Source organism: Lissotriton vulgaris, chromosome 3_1 (genome assembly GCF_964263255.1).
Source record: "Lissotriton vulgaris chromosome 3_1, aLisVul1.2, whole genome shotgun sequence".
Lineage (NCBI taxonomy): Eukaryota > Metazoa > Chordata > Amphibia > Caudata > Salamandridae > Lissotriton > Lissotriton vulgaris.
The window spans coordinates 1,333,948,740-1,333,965,254 of NC_141689.1; the positions used below are offsets into that span (position 1 = coordinate 1,333,948,740).

Sequence of the window (16,515 nt, forward strand, 5' to 3'; positions counted from 1 at the left end):
AGGTTGTATGTCAGTACAATGCATGCTTTTACCCCGCATGCCATTACAACGCAAGTCGTTACAACGACTTGCGTTGGGGGGCGCTGGATAGTGGAATAGTTTAATTTTCTATTCCAACTCCAGTCCCCGTGGATAGTAGGGAAGGTGTTGGATAGAAATTGAAACTATTACCTATCCAACAGCACCCTCCAGCGAAAGTCGTAACGCCTTGCGTTGTAATGGTAGTGCGGGGTAATAGTTGCGTCGTAAAGGATGTTCCCCGTCTGTTAGCTAGCATGCCTGCCTCTGTAGTGGCCATGTCTGCCATTTGCTGGCAATTCTTATTAGAAAGGATCTTCTGAGCTCGATTAAGAGGGCACAATTTGTGTTCCCCAAAAAGTATAAGGCTCTCTGAGCCCACTCTAAGACTTCAGTTTGGTCAAGAGTTGAATTAGAATCTTTAGCTCTGACCATTAAGAAGAGGATTTTAGTGAGGGGTCCCGATACATCAGTAATTTGTCCTGGCATCCTTTCCATGCCCTATCCAACCCCTTCTTGGAATCTCTGGCGAACTTCTTAAGAAAGGTTGCCATGCTGAGGTTCATCTCTAGGGTGTCTGTTACCTTGCCTAATAGGGAGGGTCCAGGGCATTCAGATTTAAGAGTAGCGCGCACTTCGTGCTCAAAGCTGTCTGATATTATCTTGGTGATAATGCGCCACCTCTACACAAGGCACCCATTCTGTCGACCTCAGGTGGATAATATTTTTTGGGTCAAATAAGAATTTTTTATTGGGGGCCTTTGAACTCACCCTTGCTCATGTAGAGCATGTTGGGTCTTGCTAGCAATATTATAAAACTTCAAAAAAGACAAATCTTTTTGAGAAAAGAAGCCAGCATTTCCAGGCTATTGATGCCTCTGGGGCGCTACATGTATAAACAGGGCTTTAAGTGGGCCGGGTCTCACCGGTGCTGAGCACCAGCAGTTTTTTTAGAGGAGGCCTCGAAACGAGTCTCTATCAGGCTCTGTTTTATGCCCTGGCACAGGCGGTCCGTTTTTTCACGGACTATAGTGATAGCAGACACATTGATGCGCGCGTCTCACACTGCTCACTTCTCACTAGTGGAGAAGTTACCTCATGCCAGGTGAGAGCTGTAGGGGAAGGGAAATCCTCTAAAGTGAGTCATTTTCTCACTGGATTTCCTTCTCTTTTTGAAACTCAAGAGCAGCAACATTGTTGTGGTGTCACCAGTGCTTTAAGTGGAAGCTTTTTCAATATTATATACAAGCCACAGTTGCTGCTTATTTATCTTATGTAACTAACAACCATCGACAAAGCCAATAGTCCCAGTTTGTTGTAGGTACGATGTTACTTGTTGTATCATATATCTGGTTGCAATGACAGAAACAGCATAATACAAATCGAGCGGCACACTATGCTAAGCACAGACTTTTAGCTTAAATGGGTAAGTCATGCCCTTAATTACATTGGCCGCGCCCCTTTGAGAGACCCCCCCACCCAGTTTTTTCATTCCACTTAAAACATTGTCCTGTGTATAACTGTGTCCAATCAAAAGCTTCTTGGCATGTCAGTCTGCTGCAGCCAACAGGGTTGGATTGGGATTAAAAATTGGCCCAGGCACGCCCAAAAAAATAAAAAATGGCACACATTTGCATATTGCCTTTTGCAAAAAAACTGCTACGGCAAGCGTTTATATAAAAAAAGGGGGAGGGGTGGGGGGGGGGGGGGGTATAAAAAATGCATGGGTTAGGTTACACTGGTAAAATACACCTGAAAACAAGTGAGGCCACTTCTGCTCAGGCCCCCTGCTCCCGCTCAGTACGCACACATTATTTGGCCGGCCCACAGTCCTGCCAAGTATCAGGCGTGACGCTAATGCATTTCAGTGTGGTGTTCCCGCATCACCTCACTGAAATACATTGTCATGCATTTTTGCCACTGACCAGCACTCTGCTGACAGCACTTAAACTGTGCCCCTGACACCTGTGTACCGTGCGCTTGGAGCGGGGGGCAGCATACTTCACTTGCCAGGCTCAGTAGCACTAAACAGTTAAAGATCATGCTCTCACTAGTGCGTGGTACAATGTTCCAATCTGCCCGACTGCTGCCTGGAGACCTGGGCGGGGCATGCCTTCAGCAGTTGCGTTACAGGCAGCTCTGTGGTGTCGTGGGGGGTCGGATGTGGTCCTGTAACAGGAAGTGAGGTTGGAGAAGCGGTGGGGCCGGGGTCGGACTCGACTGGAATTGTGCTGTGTCGTAGGTCCGACCGCGCGGCATCCAAATCGGAGTGGCATGCGCTGCTGCCAGCTGCCTGAGCAGGAGGGCGAGGCAATAATTTATTATAATATAATTAACCCAGCAGCGTTGGGCCGGCGGGATGGGCACAGCATCGACCTGAGTGACTCTGGTGGTTCATTTGAGGCCTCAGAGGGAGCACCCCATGACCCCTGACTGCAGTAGAGCCGGCCTGAGAGAGCATGATGTGGGCGGCCGGCACAGAGATAACAAACCCGGTATTCGGCTGGCGCGTATGAGGAAATGCAGCTGCTCTTGCCGGCCCCAGGCGGGCCATCACCAACTAAATTCAAGCAAGTATGTTTGTGCCTAGCCCTGAAGTCACTGGCATAAATTAAAATGATCGGACAAAGTTCAAAATGTGCTAAGGCTTGCCTTGCCTGGCTTCTTTCAAATTCAACGCACACATCACAACCCCAGTCACCCGTACTTGCTCGCAGCCACACAGACTTCACTTCAGACTGTAGACTACGCACACCGGCATATTGCATGAAAAGTCAGAGGTCATTCAAATAATTATTCAACGTGGGCGAAAGATACAGTCTACAGCTGAATTCAGAAAAATATGCACGCCAGATAGTGTTCATGCCGAGAAAGGCGTGTTTCAATATTTTTAAAATGGTTACACTGATTTTGGAGTAATGTATTGCCTGCATAAGTAGAACACACTGTACGCGCCTTTAAAAAGTCCTGGTAATCCAGAGCACTTGATGTGCAGATAGCCTCCAGTTTTGCACTCTTTGTTGTTGCGCCTTGATGTGGTATGCGTCGCTGAACACGGGACAAATGAGAAGGAAATGTGTTGTGTGAACACTATACTAAACGGTGTCTTGCATGCCGTGCGTGTAGTGAGCACGAGTGAGAGCTCAAGTCGAAGCTGTTACTGAAATGCCGTAGAGATTTGAAGGTAAACTGCCTTTAATTACAGCAGTGTATTTGCATTGAGCCTTTGTGTGCTTGACATGAACACAGGTTACATTACACAAGGTTAAATTCGTTTTTTAAGCATTTTACCGTTTTCGATCCAAGTTCCAGTTTCTATCTTTCTGTCCTGTGTTTATAACCTCCACTGGCTCCCCGTCAACAAAAGGATCACGTTCAGTCTTCTCACCCACGCACACAAAGCACTCCACAAAATGGGCCCCGACTACCTCAACAGCCGACTCTCGTTCTACACCCCCACTCGCCAGCTTCGCTCCACCAGCCTCGCCCTCGTCCCACGAATTTGCAGAACCACCTCCGGAGGAAGATCATTCTCCTACCTGGCAGCGAAGACCTGGAACTCCCTCCCCACTCACCTACGACTGACCCAGGACCATCTCAGCTTCAGGAAGCACCTCAAGACCTGGCTCTTCGAGCAGTAGCAGCACCCCCCCCCCCCCCACACCGCAGGCCTTGAGATCCTCACGGGTGAGTAGTGCGCTCTATAAATGATTTGATTGATTGATTAACTGTCAGTGGCAATTCATCCGTACCTTTATGCCCCATTTATGTGTCCCTACGCTTTGGTGTGGGTTCACTGTGCCTTTCTACCCTGTCTACACTAAGTTGTAGAAGAGATTCTCGTTGCGCAAATGGTTGTAATTTCTGATATTTATATGTTTCCCTTGTCTTCATTGCCTCATTTTGCTCGCTAGAAAGTATCACTCTTACTCATTTGAATGTCACTCATAATAACACTGAAATAATCCAAATGTCACACATGGAAATCTGAAACCTTGGCAGCTATGCCCAGTGAGCAAACGGGAGTGACACCTCTGCCCTTTAATAAAAGGGAGGTAATGGACGCCCATCTGCCTCAGAAAGGCCAACCTGGCACCCACGGGCCGCTGGCGGTATCCGAACAAGCAGAAACCACCCAAATCGTCCCGCGAGACTGCTCAAAAAAGCAGCCCACAGCTGGAACTGGACACCGGCCCCTCGGGCATTGCTCGAAAGCCCGCGTTAACAATCCGACCATTGTAGCGAAACAGAGCAGCTTTAATTTGAGCAATCAGAGTTCGCGCCTCCTCTGGGTTACATTTAAAAGCAAAAAACACGGGAAATACCGTTCCGTGAACCCGGATCCATGTGCAGCAGCACAACCAATCAGAATCTACGACTACCTGCAAAGACTAAAGCTGTTTGAGCAGGGTCCAATAGGAGCACGGAAAATGTGACCAATCAAATCCTGCACTGTCCGGAAACGCAAGTGAAGACAAAATACTAGGAAACATAAAAAAAAAACGCAACTGAGTTAGCCTATACTCCAATGAACTCCTTTGAATTTTAAACAGTGGCCAAAGATTGAGCAGGCCTGTTACAAGTCCCTCCCGCTCTTAGACAACTTCCAGAAATATATCCAACCATGGAATTGGCTGTCTAGCAACCCGGAAGTACCGATGTTACCTACGTTTGACAGCTTTTGAGCGGCTGTTTACATAACAACAAAATTCGGCTAAATCTACGAATAATCTTTATAATTAGTATACAGATTGCCACTTTAGTTTTATCTTACCTGGATAAAGCTCCACAGCACTATGTATTTTTTTGCTGTTTTCATACATTTTCTCCTGCTCCACGTTTTCGAAAGAGTGGGTTCTCGGTCCTATACGATAAATGTGGATCTATCGAAAACTGGAGAGCATTTTAATCATTTCTGGAAGAGCACTGGATTCTGGTAAGTTGTATTGTCACTACAGCACTAAACCAAAGTGAAGAACGTATGTTTTGACAACCGTAAAAGTAAAGATGAGAAACGTAGCATTTGAATATTTATCCAGGTTAACACTTTTCATTCTCTGAAAGGATGGACGTTAGAAAAGAACCTGAGAGTTAAACTGTTGGGACGGAAAAGTCCTATGCATGTTAAATGATGCGTTCATCTGCCCTGAGTGCCAACCTGTACTATTTTCTGGATCCTTAATGATGATTTTTGTTGTCCTAGACAAACGCAGATCATGTTTGTGCGCCATCTCATGGGCCTGCTCACGGACTGGTCTTGTTACACTGGGAGGAGCGACAAAGCTTTAGCCTCATGGTGGTGAAAGGCTACTGCCTTCACAAGGAGTTAATGAGCGCAGTGGTGGCAGTTTACCATGTAAATCAGTAGGAGTGAATTGGTTCTTTTTACCATGTGACACTGGAGTGAGGCCTAGGCTTACTCGCCTTTTTAAAGGTCCACTGCTGAATCAAGTTCTTCCATTCTGTTCTAGACATGGATGTCATTATTTCTAAGTCTGGAAGTTTATAGTGTTAAATTACATTATTGATGATATCTAGGCTAGGTTAAACGTTTTCCTGCCTGTTTTCCTCCAGTTCATCCAAGATGAATCCTATTAATGTGATTTCGTTGTAATTAGCACAATTGCATATATAATTCACTACAAGGATAAGCAGAGGTTTTGTATTTAGCTCTTGCCTTATTTTACATGAGGGGGTGTGGAGTTTGCATGTTCAAGAGTTGTTGAATACTTTGCATGTAGGTTAGTTCCAAATGCATTAATATTTTCAGGTTTAATACGTCAGATGCATATAGTAGACATAGTGCCAAGGTTGGAGATTGCTTAGGTGTGACATTTTCATAGTTTCAGTTTACTTTTGAGTGACATTCAATAACCAATGTGTGACACTTAAGAGCTACACTTTCTCGTAAGTAAATGACGTCCATGGAAGGAGATAAATACCCTTAGTTTCATCTATATAAGGAACAAGAAACTGTAAGAGTATCTTGAAACTGCTGCAAAGCCCCTGAAATGGACTGGCACTGACCTCTCTTGTTCATGTGTTTCATTTATTTTATTGCGCTTATTGAGTAGGGTGTCGGAGTACTTTTCATCGTGCACACTCTTCCTTTCATTCACCAAGATTGTTCAGTCCTTTCTTTTTGTCTAGCTTTTGTTAACCCGGTTTTTTAAGCCTGACCTTTCACAACTCCGCTGTTGAATGTCACGGAACTCCGCGGAGTCCCCGCGTAGTCTTTTCGCACATGTAAGTACCCAGTCTGGGAACGCACTACTGTCTTTACCTGCACGTTCACTTGGTCTCTTTCTCTGGCACTCTTCGCTGTTCACGCTCCATTCTTTCATATCGCGGATATGTTTACGGATACATGAATATCCGTGAATATCTAAACACCGGACAGTTTTCCACTCTTCTTTTTTCACCTAACTTGCTTTTTGGTATTCTGAGTGTTTAGTCTCACATTTTTGTGGGATTCACAATTTTTTCCTAGTTTCGGGGCTCCACCCTCTCTCTTCCACTTTTGCTTTACAAGGGGACACTCCTTGCACACCTGAACTGTGTTGCGGATTCTAAAGGCTTTCTACCAACGGCTCGCGGAACCCGCTCCGTGGGTCCCGCTTCGGACTTCTCCTTCTGCTTGGCGATTCTGTGGGGTTCCTGAGAGGCAGCAGGGCTGCGAGTGGAAACCGGGACTCACACTCCCAGGAGTCCCGGTGTAAGCGGCCGTATCACCTGGCCCCGCTCTCCCTGACCGCCCCGCCCCACCTTTACCAATAGAAAAGAGGGAAGGACCCTGTGCTTCGTGGGACACTCCTTGCACACCTGAATTGTGTTGCGGACTCTAAAGGCTTTCTACCAACGGCTCGCGGAACCCGCTCCGCGGGTCCCGCTTCGGACTTCTCCTTCTGCTTGGCGCTTCTGTGGGGTTCCTGAGAGTCAGCAGGGCTGCGAGTGGAAACCGGGACTCACACTCCCAGGAGTCCCGGTGTAAGCGGCCGTATCACCTGGCCCGCTCTCCCTGACCGCCCCGCCCCACCTTTACCAATAGAAAAGAGGGAAGGACCCTGTGCTTCGTGGGACACTCCTTGCACACCTGAACTGTGTTGCGGATTCTAAAGGCTTTCTACTAACGGCTCGCGGAACCCGCTCCGCGGGTCCCGCTTCGGACTTCTCCTTCTGCTTGGCGCTTCTGTGGGGTTCCTGAGAGGCAGCAGGGCTGCGAGTGGAAACCGGGACTCACACTCCCAGGAGTTCCGGTGTAAGCGGCCGTATCACCTGGCCCCGCTCTCCCTGACCGCCCCGCCCCACCTTTACCAATAGAAAAGAGGGAAGGACCCTGTGCTTCGTGGGACACTCCTTGCACACCTGAACTGTGTTGCGGATTCTAAAGGCTTTCTACCAACGCCTCGCGGAACCCGCTCCGCGGGTCCCGCTTCGGACTTCTCCTTCTGCTTGGCGCTTCTGTGGGGTTCCTGAGAGGCAGCAGGGCTGCGAGTGGAAACCGGGACTCACACTCCCAGGAGTCCCGGTGTAAGCGGCCGTATCACCTGGCCCCGCTCTCCCTGACCGCCCCGCCCCACCTTTACCAATAGAAAAGAGGGAAGGACCCTGTACTTCGTGGGACACTCCTTGCACACCTGAACTGTGTTGCGGATTCTAAAGGCTTTCTACCAACGGCTCGCGGAACCCGCTCCGCGGGTCCCGCTTCGGACTTCTCCTTCTGCTTGGCGCTTCTGTGGGGTTCCTGAGAGGCAGCAGGGCTGCGAGTGGAAACCGGGACTCACACTCCCAGGAGTCCCGGTGTAAGCGGCCGTATCACCTGGCCCCGCTCTCCCTGACCGCCCCGCCCCACCTTTACCAATAGAAAAGAGGGAAGGACCCTGTGCTTCGTGGGACACTCCTTGCACACCTGAACTGTGTTGCGGATTCTAAAGGCTTTCTACCAACGGCTCGCGGAACCCGCTCCGCGGGTCCCGCTTCGGACTTCTCCTTCTGCTTGGCGCTTCTGTGGGGTTCCTGAGAGGCAGCAGGGCTGCGAGTGGAAACCGGGACTCACACTCCCAGGAGTCCCGGTGTAAGCGGCCGTATCACCTGGCCCCGCTCTCCCTGACCGCCCCGCCCCACCTTCACCAAACTCCGCCCATTGAACTTGGATCTACAAATACAGGTACCAAACGCTGCGCGGGAGCGCGCGGGAGCGACCGGGGCGAAGACCGGGCAAAGAGCGGGCCGTTTGAGGCCGTTCGAGGACTGAGCAGACTGGACTGGCCCATCCTCTTTCGCCCGCTGTTCCATACCACTGAGGACCATAAAGCCCAACTATTCGTCCTCCACCCCACACATTATTTGTTGATTGGCTTTGCCCCTCACTTAAGGTATGTGCACTAGATTAACCAGGAGCAAGGCCTCTAAAGGTGGTCATCCAATTAGTGGTCCTATGGATGACTTCATTACCCGCACCAATTTCGCCATAGATCAGGAAATATCTAAACTCCAAACTCGGGTATCTCTCAAGTTGGCAGCTGCTAGAAGACTGTCTGAGGTTATTGCTACTTCCAAAAAATCCTCCTTGGGCCCCATAGCCGCGGCGGTTACTCCAGAGCGCCCTCCTATCCCCCACTGTATAATTTCACAGGCAGAGGTTCACCCGACCCCGCTCTCACTTGTCCCTTCTCCACACCATGTCCTACAACCCAATCTAGTGGAAGCGAGTGTACCTGCCACCTCTTGCACTCAGAATGACACTCCTACCCTTCCCCTTCCAGTGGTATTTAATGCCCCTAGCGCTATCCAACCAAAACGGAAGCCTCGCTCTCGTTCCGCTTATACACGGAAGAAGGCGAAAGTCGCGGTGTCACAACACTTGGCACTGACGAAAGGCTCAACACCTATTACCAAAGGAGTCCGGCTTCTTGGGAAGCAGCCCCCAACGGAGGGAGGGGGGGCGGGGTCAACCATCGAGCCACCCAACATCACCTTAGAATCTGAAGGTTTACAGGTAGATGGTTTGGGCAACAACGATAGGGAATTTATAGATCTGGTATGGGAATCCCTTAAAAAGCTTCTTTCCCCTTTAGATCTCAGACTCTCACGAATCGAAAACAACCTACTCGAGATGGAAAAGAGCATTATTGCTCTGGCCACTCTCGGTTTGAGAAGTCTTGAGAACCAGGGTCTCCCTGTAGCTGATGCTACTCCTCCAGCTTCCACATCACAAGCACACCAAATTCTCCCTACCATACCTAGCACTGCACGCCCGGTCCCCAAACCGAGGACTGTGGCTGCGGACCAAATTTCAACTGCCACAATCCCTAAGGCCCCCAAACGGGCTTCCACCCACTTATCTGCTAACACTAAATCTGGAACAACTTCAAAACCCCCGCTTGGTGAGGCGACTATACCGCCAACCCAGGATCACCAGGTAAAGAATAACTTTAGAGGGGGTTATATTGACCTTCCCCCGGAAGCCAACGACTTTGTAGTTGTGCTGACGGGAGTTCCTCAGATTAGCAGCGGCCAATATGAGAATCACTGGTCTTTGAAAAATAAAATAATGCATTGGCTTAATGTCAATAGACCTATTCCCAATGGCCGCAGAAGTAAAGTCCTGATGGTGCGTAGAACTTCTTGGGTGGGCCCAACTAGGAAAACGAATCCGGGCGATTGTATAGTTGTAACTTTTGATGATCCACACACGGCCCAGCATATATGTTCGTGGCCCTGCAGTGAAGGGTCTTCTGTCATTCCGAGGCCATTGTCCTTTTTCTATCCCCCACGCTCCATATATAATCAGACGGACAACTGGTCATTAGTTCATCACCAACCAAGGAGAAACCGCCCTAACCATCGTGTGGATTCTCTTTCACACTGGAATGGCTTCCCAATCTCAAATAGATTCGGAGGCCTGGAGGAAGTAGATTGACTCTCCAGGCATTCTGGTTTCCACACAGCGGGAATTGTACTACCATTGCCAGCTCATAGGCCTTCCGATTCCCCTTGTGCGGGTACTGAACCCTTAGTCACTGTCCATCCCTCTGGCTTAGTAAGAACATTATATAGCCCAATTCCTGAGGGGGGGTCGATAGTTGCGAGCGGCGCAGATCTAGCTGATCTGACTGATCTGGGTGTTTTTAACCCACAAGGTAGGGATGACCAGTTGGCACCTTCCCACATTCTATCCAAGGTCCCCATCCAGGCCACACTATCTGTAGGAACCCAGCCCGAGGAAATCAAGGCCCCTAAAATCTTCCAAAAAATTTCGCAAAATGAGCCCTTAGAAAGGCTACCTTTAGTGGCTGTGCCTATTCTATCTGCATCTGCTCACTCTCTCAGCCAATCTACCATAGTTGTACCCCCGTTAAAGATTGTAAGCTGGAACGTGGCAGGGCTAAATCGGAACTTTGATAACCCAGAATGGAATGTGTTTTTAGAGCCATTTGATATTTGTATCCTGCAAGAAACCTGGTCTCAGGAACCAAAATATAGAGTAGGCTTTACTACCTATTTTGTCCCAGCCCTACAACAAAGTGGATCAAAGGGTCGCCCGTCTGGAGGCCTTCTAATATGGGTCAGCATTGCTCTGGGTCTAAAAGTGAGACAAAGGTCCACACATTCTCCTGACCTGCAGAGGATCTCAATACATTGCCAGGGGGGAAGGATGTTAGAGGTTTTTAACCTGTATCTGAGGGGCGCCAGGAGTGGGACATCAAGCCTACCTCAGACAGGTCTTAGCAATGACCTAGCTGCTTGCAAGATCGACTCCTATATTCTCCTTGCAGGCGACTTTAACTGCTGTTTTGAACCCTTGGCAAAAGAAGATATTTTGGATTCTTTTGACACAAGAAGAGGAATCCCGATCCTGACCCTTGACCCGATTCCTAAATGGACACAAAGTGCGATAGACATCAATGCACTTTGTATGGAACACAACTTGAGATCAGTGAATGGTCGATCAAAATCGGACCTCATGGGTGCTCATACTTATAACAGGACGGGCTACACCTCCAGAATTGACTTTATCATCTTGAATTATAATCTCTGGCCTTTTCACCTAGACATGGAGGTTGTAGCATCTTGTGATAGTGATCATAACCCCCTTTGCCTAACCCTCTCTTCTCTTTGGCAAACGAAGAAGTACGATAAGCAAGTCCATATCTGGAAGTCATCCCATGAAATTGTTCCGTCCAATTGTGGCAGGCGTTTGAAGTGGGCAAAAGTCAAAGCAGACGAGGCAAGGTTGGCGCAAGCCGGGACCATCTTGTCTGTGGTGGAGCCTCGGCTTGACGCTTTAAGTCCATCCAGTACAAAAGTTTTATCACTATTTACAGAGACCATAGTAGCACTGAGCAAACTGTTCATCATTCCACAAACTAAGCCCAGGGTGGTTTCCAAAAGTGACTCCAAGGCTAGAGACAAATGGTATTCCCCTAAATGTCGTGCTGCTAAGGGGGAGCTCATTTCTGCGGTAAAAAGTAGGGACCCAGCCGCTATTAGTTCCGCAAGGAAATCCTACAAAAAAATAGTGGCTGAGGCAAAGGAGGCTTATGATTATCACTTCTGGTGTGACCTAACTGAGGCAAGTAGCATGAAGAATTCCAAAGGGTTTTGGATCTCCTAAGAGCAAGGAATAAGCCCATTGACCAGCAAATAACCTGTAATATCTCGGGTGACGCTTGGTTTGCCCACTTCTCCAAGCTATATTCTGCTGCACTGGGTTTCTCTCTTCCATGTCCGGGATCTCTGTCCAGCCCAATAGTTAGTCCCCTTGCCATCGATGGCCCTTTCACTAGCCAGGAAGTCAAAAGGGCAATTGGGGGTATTGTCTCCAATAAGGCTCCAGGTCCTGATGGGATCCCAGGTGATTTACTGAAATCCTACCCAGCAGTGTGGAGCAGATTAATCGCTTTACTTCTAAATGAGGCTCTGCTAGGAAGATCTTTTCCTGACTCTTGGCGGGGCGCAGAAGTTGTGCCTATCTTCAAGAAAGGCAGCAGGGACGACCCAGCCAACTATCGCCCCATAAGTTTGTTGGATTCAACTCAGAAGGTTGCGGGGAAAGTGGTACTGGGTAGGATTTTGCAGTGGGCTGATGAGGAAAAGATCCTGTCCGATTTCCAAGCAGGCTTCAGAACAGGGACAGGCACCATCGAGCAAACATTCCGCCTTCTGGGAGGGGGCACGTTATATCTAGTCTTTATAGACTTGAGAACGGCCTTTGACCTGGTTCCGCGGGCACTATTATGGAATGTCCTTGATGGATTAGGGTTACCCACCTACCTGTTGTTCTTGCTTAGAAAATTTCATGAAGACAATTTCGCCCAGATCAGGTGGGGTGTTCAGGGAGAGAAAACATCTCGCATCCCTGTAGACAGGGGCGTACGACAGGGGTGTGTGCTTGCCCCCACTCTGTTTTCTCTCTATGTTAACGGAGTGGTGGAGCATCTGCTGCAACACCCTGCGGATGCACCTACCCTGGCGGGGAGAAAAGTCCCAACGCTCCTGTTTGCGGACGACACCCTCCTGATCTCGAAATCCCCAGCGGGCATTCAGAAATTGCTTTCTAGCTTCAAATCCTTTTGTGACACCAAGGGTTTGGCTATAAATATAAGCAAGACCAAATTCCTTGTCCTTAACCCCCCCAAGAAATCCGTCGCCCCCCCTGTTTTAGACTCTATCCCTCTGGAAAGAGTCAAAGAATTTGATTACCTGGGAATACGTTTGTGTGACTCAATGAGTTGGAAGGCACACCACCAAAAGGTGTTTCTGACTCATAAAAGGGTCACAGGAGCCTTGCTCAAGGAACAACGAGCCTCTTCCTTGAAACCAATTGGGGCAGTGCTAGATATCTATAGAGCAAGGGTAGTAAGCGCAGCTCTATATGGTGCAGAACTGTGGGGCACGCAGAGAGTCGATACCCTGGCCCATCTTGAAAACAACTTTCATAAAGATCTGATGAGGCTACCCCACAGCACTCCTACAATCCCCCTCCTGCTGGATACAGGTACTCTCCCAATTTGTGAACAAGCAAAACTACGCCCCCTGCTACTTTGGACCCGGATATGGAATGTCCCAGAGTTGTGTAGTTACGCTGACGCCCTAAAAGATCTGTTGTCCCTTCCAGGTTGCAATAAGGTACCCTGGTTCAGGGAGGTTAAACGACTGCTCTATGAGCTGGGTTTAGGAGATGCCTGGGTTAACAAAACAGCACCGCCCAAGCAGTTCCTAAAGAACGTTTACTGGTTATGGGTAAAAAACAACAGAATGCGTAATTCCAACCATTGCAAATCTGTTGCTCAGTTCTTACTAGTTAAGGAACTCCCCATCAGGGAACCCTACCTGGACCTAATTCACAACTCCGGAGACAGATCACTATACTTCAAATTCAGGGTGGGTGTTCTCCCCCTAGGATTGTTTACTTCCTCATGGAATCCTCCTTTCCAAATGGTCCCGTTTTGTCCGTTTTGTGATTCAAGGGTTGAGTCTGTCGCCCACCTTTTGTTTGAGTGCAGTGTCTATGCAGCTCCTAGATTGAATGGCTAAAGCCCTTGTGTAGGAGTCTAGGAACAAGATCACATCTAGAAGCCCTACGTATATTGCGCTCTGATGCCCGCCCATTCTTTGCATGCTGCATGGCAAAATTTCTAGGCTGGGCATGGCGTATAAGAACTTCAAGGAAGCTGTTGATCCCGTAATGTCCCTTTTTGTGATCTGCATCGTACTCTTGCGTATATAGCTTGAAGGATTCGTAAATGTGTAATTTGTGTCTCACTGTTTTTACTACGATTCCCTACGGTATTTTATAATATGTGTTTCTGCAATGTTTTTATTTGATGTTTTGTACTGCTTTTATGATATGTACCGTATCGAAATAAAGCTATTACTTACTTGCTTTACTATGATGCTTTTGAATATGGAATGATTTTTGTTTGCTGCATTACTGTAATTCTAAGCCATTACAGCCCGATTTTTTGCTTTTGTTGTAGAGTAATCCCCTGACGATGGGCTCCGCCCGAAATGCATTGGGATGTGTGAAATTGAACATACCTTAATTCATTCATGTGGATTACATTCGTTGATACTTGCTTCAAAAAGAGTTCTTCTCATCTACATGTATAAATAAATATGGATAACTGGATCTTTATCCTCAACATGAACTATTGATTACTTTATGTCTATTGAATCAGACCCTTTGGTCCTTACAACGTTGTGCTCAGGGGTGTTCTCTCCCTAGGCGGGGGAGCCTTCTCTCAGCTATTCCCTTTACACTGCCTGGCCAGACAGTGGTTCCCCTAGCAGCACACAACAATTCTTCATAATCCTCTAGCTTGGATCACTTTTTGCTGTGCGAGATCCTTTCTCAATTTGGGTGTGTAGACTTGTCACACCCCTCCTCACCTTTCTGGATGTTGTTGTTCTTGATGGCGTCGTGCCACATGACTCCTTTCTTCTTCGTTTTCCTTTTCGCGAAATGGTCTGGTCATCTCGCTATACTTGTCTTCCTGACTAGGCTTCTCCAGGTAGTGTGCACTCCGCCTGTTTCCCTTTGGTCTTGTCCTGGCTTTCGGACACTGTCTTCTTCTCTTCTGTGACTGGACCGGTCGTTGCGATCTTTCTTGCTTCCTGTTACTTCTGGTTCTTGTAGGTGTTGCGTCCGTCTCTTCGGGTCCTCTTCCGGACACTCTCTCGGGCATTTGGTTCACGGACGTCTTCTGTCTTCGGAGCAGACCTCCTGTCAGGTCTCTCTGCGCTGGCGACCATCTGACTGGTCGTTCCACTTTTCTTTCTAGTCGATTCTCTGGCTTCGTCTTCCTTGTGACCAGGCTCGGTGGTCACCCTTTTTCCTTGCGACTTCATCTTCGTTGGCGACCAGACAGGAGTCGGATTTATCTTCTCCTTTGCTACTTCGTCCTCCTTGCAACCAGACTGGGTGGTCTGTTTTACCTTCCTTGCGACCAGACTGGATGGTCGGCTTTCTCTTCTTTGCGACCAGACTGCGTGGCCAGCTTTACCTTCCTTGCGACCAGACTGGGTGGTCGGCTTCCTTTCCTTTGCGACCAGACTGGATGGTCGGATTCTTCTCCCTGGCGACCAGACCGGGTGGTCGGCGTTCTCCTTGCGACCAGGCTGGGTGGCTGGCTTTCTTCTCTTTGCGACCAGGCTGGGTGGCCGGCTTTCTTCTCTTTGCGACCAGGCTGGGTGGCCGGCTTTCTTCTCCTTGCGACCAGGCTGGGTGGCCGGCTTCATCTTCGTGAGTCTTCATGCTGTCCGTGATCCTTGGGATTGCCATTTGCTTCCGTTGCAGTGCTTCTGCGTTGGCGCGCTTCTGTCAGCGCTCTTCGCTGTCTCAGGAGGGTTACGTCACCGCTCCTTGGACCTTCTCTTCGCTGGGCACGCGCGCTGACGGTGAGACTTTTGTGCTTTCTTTGGGCGTTAAACGTGCATGGTTGCTTCGCCTTGTCTGGTTGCGTAGTGATCTTGCGCCACTCTTTCATTGCATGTCCTTGTGCATGGAGTTATTTCACTCCTGGTGCCTTTCTGCGCAGTGCTGCACTGTCCTGATGTGTGTGTGTGGTTCTTGCACGTTGCTGCATGCAGTGCTGTTGCTTTGGCGTGCTTTTGTCCGCACTCTTCGGGTGCTTTACTGTGTCCGGAGGGTTACACCACCGCTCCTGTGACTTTTGCTGGCGTTCCCGTGTGGGGGTACAGGCTTTGGTGTCCGTGTAGTGCTTCAGGAGGTTTGCATCACCGCTCCGTTGACCTTTTTTTTTTGTCTTTTCTTTTCGTGCGCCGATGGCTGTGCTTCTTGATTTTCTTGGGCGCACTTGCTGCGTGCTTTTGAGCGTCCTTTGTGGAGTTCTTGCACTCGTTCCTGGGGTGTTCTTTGCGTTTTTGGTGCGCTCCTGCGCCCTCGTCTCTAGCACCCGTACTCAGCGTTGCTGTGCATTTACTTTCATGCTTGGCAGTCTTCGCTGTGTTCCTGTCCAGTGTTGCCTTCCTTTTGTCCTTTCTGCTCGCACGCAGCTGCCATTCACCTCTGTGCTGCTGCTATGACTGTTTGGCTTGTCCAGGCTTGTTTGTTTCCTGTTTCCATGCAGTACTAGAAAGGTCCACTAGATGGCAGGGTTAGATCGCTTTGTTGGCAGTGCACGTTGTTTTGTGCTTTTCTGGAGCTTTCCTCCGTTCCTCCTGATGGGGCTGCCGGCGCTGGGCTGTGTGCAGCTTGGGGGCAAGTGGTGCTGCAACCCTTCTGGTTCTACTGGTGTGCTGGGGGCAGCTGACGACGTGTGGGAGGTGCTGCCTCCTGGTTGCAGGCTTTGTGGATGCCTGGTAAGTTCCTTTATTTCATTTGTCCATCTGAGAGGCAGGAGGACACAGGCACTTCCTTTGTGATGCCAGACAGCGAGGTGGGGCATCTCTGTGAAATGTTCCTCCTTGTGGGGTGGGCACCCACGTTAGGGACAGTCAGCACTACCACGCTCTGCCCCACGTTGCTAACCT

At 49.0% G+C, this 16,515-nt stretch overlaps 1 protein-coding gene across 1 annotated transcript in view; it reads left to right on the forward strand.

Moving 5' to 3' along the window:
• The first annotated feature begins 4,511 nt into the window (after window positions 1-4,511).
• The window catches only part of IDUA (alpha-L-iduronidase), a 2,362,715-nt gene continuing 2,350,711 nt past the window's right edge, over window positions 4,512-16,515 (forward strand). The window contains exon 1 of the mRNA XM_086961811.1: window positions 4,512-4,954. Coding sequence (XP_086817937.1) covers window positions 4,815-4,954 — 140 coding nt within the window. The 5' untranslated portion in view covers window positions 4,512-4,814. The remainder of the gene's footprint in view (window positions 4,955-16,515) is intronic.